The sequence below is a fragment of the Ixodes scapularis genome, unplaced genomic scaffold (genome assembly GCF_016920785.2).
Source record: "Ixodes scapularis isolate PalLabHiFi unplaced genomic scaffold, ASM1692078v2 ptg000105l_1___fragment_3__unscaffolded, whole genome shotgun sequence".
In the NCBI taxonomy this organism is placed as follows: Eukaryota; Metazoa; Arthropoda; class Arachnida; order Ixodida; family Ixodidae; genus Ixodes; species Ixodes scapularis.
The window spans coordinates 621,649-630,879 of NW_024609914.1; the positions used below are offsets into that span (position 1 = coordinate 621,649).

General features: G+C 48.5%; 1 protein-coding gene across 1 annotated transcript; it reads right to left on the reverse strand.

Moving 5' to 3' along the window:
* Positions 1-2,518: 2,518 nt before the first annotated feature.
* Positions 2,519-7,257, reverse strand: LOC115324145. Its single transcript, XM_040210183.1, has 10 exons — positions 7,026-7,257; positions 6,769-6,862; positions 6,613-6,677; positions 6,000-6,107; positions 4,668-4,784; positions 4,444-4,560; positions 4,220-4,336; positions 3,004-3,072; positions 2,693-2,907; positions 2,519-2,524 (listed from the first exon to the last, which is right to left on the reverse strand). Exons 1-10 carry the CDS (start codon positions 7,255-7,257, stop codon positions 2,519-2,521), a joined length of 1,140 nt encoding a protein of 379 aa, XP_040066117.1.
* Positions 7,258-9,231: the final 1,974 nt, after the last annotated feature.

Below are 9,231 nucleotides of genomic sequence, written 5' to 3' on the forward strand. Positions count from 1 at the left end.
TATTGCTATTGCAATGGACCAGAGCAGGGCAAGATGGTGCTCTGTGACAACCCCCAGTGAGAGCAGAAGTGGTTTCACTGGAAGTGTGTAGGCATTAAAAGAGCACCACGCAAACAGTGGCTCTGCAACCACTGCAAATGAGAGACTATGTTCCGACGAATGGGGCTCAAGGCTGTGCAATAGACTTCATCCAAGCATACCGTAAAATCCCGATAGATGCCACACTCCCGAAAGGTGGCCCACTACGTTTTGCTTGAGTTTATATATTTTTTTAGACACCGAAGGATAGCCCACTTATAGTAATAGTAGTGTTGGGATCCATGATAGCCTCGGCACGTAAATGTGGCTAGTTAGCTGCAGTGGCTAAGTCGAATTTGGGGGTTTTACGTGCCAAACCAACGACGGGCATCTGGCACGCCCCAGTGGAGGACTGAGGATTAATTTGGACCACCTGGGGATCTTTTGACGTGCACCCGAAAGCTCGATTACAAGGCGCCTCCTCCGCAATAAGCCTCCGTCAGATTGTGGGCACCTCGGCTAGGATTCGAACCCGCCACATGGGTATCTGTAGGCCAGCGCTCTCGCCTCGGAGCCACCGAGGCGGCTTTAACTGCAGCGGGATATACCCGATCATTGATGACTGCGAAGCAGTCATCTTTACTTTGTTGCCCCTCGCTACGATAAGTTTGGAAGGAAAGCATGACCTGAAAATATAATGGTTTCAACTTTTCTTGATTGTCTACTGAAAGTTAGCCCACCACATATTTTTACCAGATTTTCCCTTGATTTTAGGTGGGCTATCTCTCGGGATTTTACGGTAAATGGTTTCAAGTGTTTGCAGAGTGTGGAAACCAACCTCAAGAGAGGTGGAAAGAAAATAAAACTGTTTAATGTGATTGTGATGTATTGAAACAGATTGAATGGTGCTGTGCAATGATCCTCAATGCAAGTGAAAATGTTTATTTCTAAGTCTGTTTGCATGAAAACACTGCAATAAACTTCACACAAGTATAAATGGTGTCGTTTCATGTGCTGGCATAGAGTTTCAGGAAAACAGGGCCCCAAGAAAAGAGGTGCAAAGAAAACAGAACTGTGTATTCCGACTGTGATGGGTCAAACGGGGCAAAAAAGTGCTTTGCGATAATTCTCAATGCGAGTGAACTGATCCCCTTGAAGTATATGGGTACAAAAAGCATGGAAACACTGGTTCTTCAAAACAAGGCAAAAAGGTGCTGTACAATGAACCCTCAAAAGGGTAAATGGTTTTGTTTTACTAATTGGTGTGAAAGAAGTTAAACAAAAACTGGTTCTGCAAACACTTTCGATGAGACGTGTGCAATCGGTATTTAATCATCGGCAAGTGGTGTCCAAAAACCATGCAGTTGCTCTGTACATTCTCAGAAAGATTGGGAAAAGAGGACAGATTGTGCAACATGTGACCCATTTGCTGGCAGTTCGAAGGTATGGAACCCCCACTGTGTTGAGAAGCTTAGAATCGATTTCTTGGAAGGTGAAAATGAAGAACCGAGAGTACCTTCCATGATGGTCGAGAGCACCAAAGTCGACCATCATGGAAGGGATCGCAGACGTGCAAGGTGGCTGAAGTGCTGACAGTACAATTGCTCGAAAAAGCATGCAACAGCAATGTGTGACCCGCGCTACAATGTGAAAAAAAAAACAATGTTAATGTGCAAATTGCAAATATCACAAAACAGTGCTGCAGTCATCCGTGAAGGTTGAGCAGAGGGAGGATATGGTAAAAGTAACCGACGGTAAAATGCGGATATGAGGCTTGTAGTCTTTTGTTCCAATTACTGATCCATGTCAGTTGAACTGCACAACTGAGTCGCACAGGCTGGTCAGTGCACAGCAGACAAAAACAATCTTGTCCAAGGTAGTTGCATGATCCTGGCCCTCTGCGCAAAGCAAATCGATTGGTATGACACTTTTTGTAATAACATACTTATTTCGAATCAAGCCGATGACTCGTTCGACATGAATGCGGACATTTGCCAGCTTACGGGTCGCCTCAACACTCCATGGTGCCAACTGCTTCTGCCCTCTCGTGAAGGCTGGCATGTGGAGGCGAGCACAATACAGGCCTACGGACTCCTCGATAGTGAATCCCCTGTCCGCTAGGATACAGTCTCCAGGCTGGAGATTCTCTAGGATTCCCGAGCTCTCAGCTATCAGTTTATCACTGCTTCGCCCGCACCATCCTCGAGATATGAATGTCACTGTCCCCTGTGGTGCAATGCCGATCAAGTACTTAACAGTGTTATGATGTTTATACTGTGACCAGGTCAGTGACCTGGCCATGTGGGATGTGGGCCTCTCTATAAATACCTCGAAGCAGTCAATAATGACTGCAACGTCAGTGCCAAACGCAGCACGAAAGCACATTGGCATCGTCCGCTTCAGCTGTTTCCTGGTTGGCCACCTGATGACTCTGTCGAGGCCCAAGTAGAGACCGTCAACCCACTTTGCAATGCTTCTAGAGATGGTTGCCTCAGACACCTCAAATCTGCAAAAAAGAAGCATCAAAGTATTAAGAAACAGCCATCTAGTGGCAATATATCATGTGATGTTACCTGTAGGCCAGATCTCGCAGTGGGGTGTTCAGACGAAGTCTAATAAGAGTTACAATGAACTCCTGAAACTGTGTGAGGACATTGTTTGGGCTATGCCTCACCAACTGCTTCACTAGTTTAAATACCATGTGGAGCATGCTGAAGTTGGGGAGCCCAGTGTAGTATTTTGTCAGCTCCTCGTTATTTTGAAAGGTTTCCTCCGTGACGCTTTTCCTCTCCAGATTTTCACGTAGGAAGTACACTTCCAGTCGTAGGATGTTCAACTCTTTCTGATATTGTACCACTTGCTTATGTGCCCCATCATCAGCTTGCATTCCTGAAAATACGCAAAATGTGAATGACATGAAAAGCCCAGCCCTCGTACCTCCACATGGGGTTTCACCCTATTTAATCTTCAATATGAGAAACATACCCTTGTCTGCTACGGGCTTCTCCATGATTGAGACGACTTCAGCACATATTGTGCTCGTGGCAGGCAGATCTGTACAATAATAAAGTAAGATCAACATGAGTGTAACAATCATTTGCACTCTTCGTAGAAAACTTCCACAGTTTGGGCCAATCAAGACGCAACAGATTCATGTACCAGGATGTCAATATTTGTGTCCCTGATGATTGCTGATATTTTTTTTTTTAGTTCCTTACATCTACAATGCTTTGATTAGAGTTTCGAAAAACCCATAATGTGGGGCATCATCATGTGACAGAACATACCCAACCTTTTAACTAAAGTGGGGGAGGTAGCTGGGGTGCTCAGGCAGCAGAGTGATTGCCAAGTGTGTTTTGGCCCCTATCTCAAAGGCAAGAAGCATAATGAGAATGAATGTTTTATCTCATCAGTCACGCTATGTTATCGCAACAGATTTTGGAACATTTGAGTACTATGTGACCTTTTTGAATGGTCCTGCTGTGAAAATGACGCATGTGAAGGTTACATTGTCTCACACAATTGGCCACAGATAATCTAAGAGGGGTTGTTAAAGCGCAAATAGGAAGAATGTGACTCCGACAGAATAAATCAGTTGTTCACTTCATGCTGTGATATTGATAGATAGCCAAAACATGCTCGGCAATCGGTCAACTGCCCTGAGCATCAAAAGTACCTCCACCAATCCCAGTGAGAAGGATGGGCATGTTCCTTTGTGTGATGGCCAGTTAAAATGATAGCTGTTAGGACAGCGCCCCCCCCCCCCTCCCCCCTTGAAAAGTCAGGTGCTCGCTCGTAAGGCAGCATGAGGGTTGAAGAGCACAGTACTACTGCATCCAATCTGAGCTGACACGCCATGACACGTGACGCCCAGTACTATCACAGCTGCCTGTCGGATTTTTCTGCAAACCCTCAGTGTGTGCCAAGACAAATTCCTTCTTGTGCCATTGCACCCCTCTACGCTTCCATGTTGTCTGCAGCCTCAGTGGCAGGCACGCCAGTGGATGTTCGCTTGGCGACAGGATTACATTTTGCAGCATTACCTGTTAAGCCATGCTAGCCAGAGATTGTGATGCCCGTAGAACACGCACCTCCCCCCACCCCCCACGCCCCGTCCCCTGGCCTGGCCCCCTGCCTGGGGAGGTTCACGGCGTTCCTAAAAGTAGCACCATTCTTAAGCATTCACCGGAAACTCTCGTACCAGCTGTGTGGGCCATTGCGGGGTTGCATCCTCCGTGCAAGTAACCCGCATCGGGATTAGTGATGGAGTCGTCGGCGTCAGGTCCTGGCTCGGGCGTGGTGTTTGCGGCTGACCGTTCTGTGAAAAGGTCAAGTACATTCCGTGTAGTATCAAACTTTACCAAAGGGTTCAAGACGGTCTTAAAAGTAGCACCATTCTTAAGCATTCACCGGAAACTCTCGTACCAGCTGTGTGGGCCATTGCGGGGTTGCATCCTCCGTGCAAGTAACCCGCATCGGGATTAGTGATGGGGTCGTCGGCGTCAGGTCCTGGCTCGGGCGTGGTGTTTGCGGCTGACCGTTCTGTGAAAAGGTCAAGTACATTCCGTGTAGTATCAAACTTTACCAAAGGGTTCAAGACGGTCTTAAAAGTAGCACCATTCTTAAGCATTCACCGGAAACTCTCGTACCAGCTGTGTGGGCCATTGCGGGGTTGCATCCTCCGTGCAAGTAACCCGCATCGGGATTAGTGATGGGGTCGTCGGCGTCAGGTCCTGGCTCGGGCGTGGTGTTTGCGGCTGACCGTTCTGTGAAAAGGGCAAGTACATTCCGTGTAGTATCAAACTTTACCAAAGGGTTCAAGACGGTCTTAAAAGTAGCACCATTCTTAAAGGCCGACCAACAAACAGAAAGAAGGAAACTCTCCCTCAATTCCTCCGCTCCATTTGGGAAAGAGGAAGACCCCCCTCCTCTCTACCGGAAGTAGTTCAGAGATCCGCTCCTGTGTGGAGAGGAGGGGAAAAGTGGGCGAGCGGGAATGGAGAGAAGGAAACTGGGAACAGGTTTTTTCCCCGGTAGAAGACGATTCTGTAGGTCGGACTTTAAGCATTCACCGAAAACTCTCGTACCAGCTGTGTGGGCGATTGCGGGGCTGGATCCTCCATGCACGTAACCCGCATAGGGATCAGCGGTGGGGTCGTCGGCGTCAGGTCCTGGCTCGGGTGTGGTGTTTGCGGTTGACCGTTCTGTGAAAAGGGCAAGTACATTCAGTGCAGTATCAAACTTTACCAAAGGGTTCGAGACGGTCCTAAAAGCAGCATCATTATTAAGTATTCACCCGAAACTCTTGTGCCAGCTGTGTGGATCATTGTGGAATTGCATCCTCCATGCACGTAACCCGCATCGGGTTCAGTGGAGGGGTCGTCGGCGTCAGGTCCTGGCTCCGGCGTGGTGTTTGCGGCTGACCGTTCTGTGAAAAGAACAAATACATTCCGCGTAGTATCAAACTTTTCCGAAGGGTCTAAGACGGTCCTAAAAGTAGCACCACTCTTCAGCATTCACCGGAAACCCTCGTACCAGATCTGTGGGCCGTTGCGGGGCTGGATCGTCCATGCACGTAACCTGCATCAGGATCGGCGGTGGCGTCGTCGGCGTCAGGTTCTGGCTCGGGTGTGGTGTTTGCGGTTGACCGCTCTGTGAAAAGGGCAAGTACACTCCTCGTAGTATCACTTTACCGAAGGGTCTAAGACGGTCCTAAAAGTAGCACCATTCTTAAGCATTCACCGGAAACTCTCGTACCAGCTGTGTGGGCCACTGCGTGGCCGGATCCCCCATGCACGTAACCCGCACTGGGATCAGTGGTGGGGTCGTCGGCGTCAGGTCCTCGCTCAGGTGTGGTGTTTGCAATTGACCGTTCTGTGAAAAGGGCAAGTACACTCCGCGTAGTATCACACTCTACCGAAGGGTTCAAGATGGTCCTAAAAGTAGCACCATTCTTAAGCATTCACAGAAAACTCTCGTACCAGCCGTGTGGGCCACTGCGGGGCCGGATCCTCCATGCACGTAACCCGCATTGGGATCAGTGGTGGGGTCGTCGGCTTCACACCCTGGCTCGGCCGTGGTGTTTGAGGCTGATTGTTGTGTGAAACACGCAAGTACAATCAGTGTGGTACCAGAGTTTGTATTGCCAATAAATATCCATTTTTAACATACAGAAGCAAAGCACTCTGTACAGGTGTAGTTCACTCAGACAAAAATACCAGCGTTACCCAGATTCCCACGACTTACAGTGCCAACTTCAGGTCAACATTCGACACACTAACCCACTGACTGTTAATATTATGACCTGATCATGGATGCTAGTGAATGTTAGTGCTTCTCAAACATTTTCTTGCATGATGTTCACAACTGAGTAAACCAGTCAACCTCCTGAAATTTGCTGAAGATGTCATGTTAACATGTTGCAAAGGGTGCAATCATACTACAATGAGCAATTAAACTGAAGAGATTTAATCCTCAGCAGTGCAGCCTGATTTCGGCACACTTGTGGAAGCCCCTTCGACAAATTAAGCAAGGGAAATGACGCGAGTGGCAAATAGTGACACATAAAAATGAGTTGTCACAAGCTATACACACCATGCTGCGCTGGCTCCTTCTGCGATCTCGTCCTGGCTTTGTCTCGCGCTTTTAGTCGATTGTACCTGTAAATTAAGAACGTGATCTTTCGATTAGTGACAATCTGCCGTGTGTACCTCGTAACAGAATGCGACCTAACATATACGTCTTATTTACCTGGCAATTCCACGACTAAACTTCTTCTTGTGCCCAAGCAGCAAACAAGGGGCCCAGTCTGGGTGATTAGGGTCAAAAAGAGCCGACGGTTTGCCTGGCGTTTGAAGAATCATAAACAGAGCATATAAAAAGTTAGGTGTCAACAAACAGACGCGCTGCGTACCGCCCCCGCACGCACTCACTGGCCACGAAGGCACCGTAGCGAATGTCAATACCGTGCAAATTGAATAAACTAGTTAATCAATAGAGCTTCTTACCTGTCACGAAATGCACGCTACAAATCCGATGAAACGGAGTGGCATCCTTCAGGTCGGCTCGGTTCACACGGCGGATCCATTCGCGTCGTCGGGCTGTTGATAGGTCTCGCGTCTTGCAACAGGACGTTGTGATAACCGCCGGAAATCGAAAAAATCGGACGGTATCACTGTTCGAAGAGCCGGCTTTTTTGTGGGATCGATTGCTGCATCCGAAAACAGCACAGTTTACCATAACCAAAGCAAAGGAGTGCCGGCGTGCATGCGCCTAGCTGCAGTCACAGTCGAAAAGTGGCCGTCAAGATGGCGCCCAGCGTTTCCGTCGGCTAGCCGTCGGCGGAACTGACGTCACTCACGTGACATGCGTGACGTAGGTGCAAGCCATGTATTGCTGAGGTCGGGTCCGGCTCGAACAAGCGAGCAACTCGGAGCAATTCGAAGACGGTTGAAGCGGCTGCAGCCAATCAGAGACGCGATATTTTCACGTGACACCCTTGAGGTGGTGATGATGACAGCTCAAGACTTAGTTCTGTTTTGGAGGATCGTTTTCGGAAATAAACAGTTTCAGAAAAATGAGTTAGTATTCTCAACGCCGTTCAAAGATATAAGAACGCGTTTTTAGCGCGTAGCTGGGCGTCTAAATAGTGAAAGAAGAATCAAAGTTAATGATGATGATGGCAAGTCGGAGCAATTCGGTTGCTGCATGTGAACGCGGCTGCCGGTGTTGCTGGTGTTGCGACGTCAGATTGCTGCGTGAAATAGACCCTTTCCGAAATTCAGTGCCATCTGGTGGTTCGTAAAGCAGTTTAGGTTTTGCCATATCAATGGCGGAGATGAACTTGTATCGGCACCGGCACTTTCGCAAGTCAACGGCACGTGAGGAATTGTTCTGTGTAAGTTCTTTCTCGATCACTTTCAGTTCGATGGTGACCAAGAACCTGCATTCAGAACAAAGCTCTAACCCACTCAAATGCCTCGAGAAAATTCTATACACCGAAGGGCTTCAAAGCCAATTGTGTACCGCCCACAGATTGACTGAATCTGAGTTATTAGAAATAAACGCTTACGTAGCTCTTCCGTTCCATTCCTACGTCGCGTCGTGCTGACCCCCCGAATGTACAGGCCTCGCAAGATCCGCTTAGGAGCATCTAGTACCACTAAATAAGCTACGCTTCAGAGTAACGACACTTGGCCATTTTGTGTCGTAAAATCATGGTTGCCAGTTATCTGAAGCTTTATCTGAATTCACAGGAAACGCCTTTCCGCCCTCCACAAATATTTAAATAGTTCGTGACAGAGCAAAGCAATATTGCGTGACCTTTTCACAACCGAATCTAATGCTGAGGAAGTCGCACTTTTGAATCATGACGATCGGCAGTTGCGTCTGCTCTGCATACAAGCCAAAATGGCGGCGCCCACAATATTGCCGGGGAACGGAGTGCCGATACTCTAAGCGCAGCTCATTTAGTGGCTCTAGGAGCATCTTCAACGTCTTCCTTTATCAGTCACTAGAAGGCCGCCATTGGTATGGCACAGATGCCGTTCCACAGATGATGATAGTGATCAAAGTGGCCAGACTGAATTTCGGAAAGGGTCTATTGCTCCGTCTGAAGCGGGCCTTACTGGACTGTGGAAGGTTTTTGAACGCTGTCGGCGCGGAGCACTGTCGAGGCTATACGTCGTCTGCCACGGGCTTATTTCTTTTTCGCGTGACTCAAAGCTTGCGCTCGAACGTGGAGAAACTTAATTCGTTAGCTTTCTAAGCCGCCGAGGAATAACATTTAATTACTTTCTTGCCAAACCTGCCAAATAAAAGTTAAGAACCGAAATTTGGATGTCGATCCCACGCATTCCGCCGGGCGAATGTATGAAAATGGCAGCCCCATAGAGTTATTATAATGTACGCTAGAGGTTCAACTGGCGCTAGTGGAAGCGAGCAAGCCGGCCGTGTCGCGGCGGTCGCCTATTGTTCGCCGCGACCTGGCGGTAGCCGCCGCAGGAGCATCGGGCAGCAATGGCGACGAACAGCACGGCGGACAGCGTCCCCGTCGTGATTACGACGGAATTTAAGGCAGTTGCGAGTTCGGAAAGTTCCTTCGGAAGCCGGTGCCGCCGGCTCAGAATCATCGCGAAGTAATAGTAACGAACAGCACAGAGGACAGTGGGCGACTAAGAATCCGGAAAGCTTCTTCGGTAGCCGGTGCAGAAT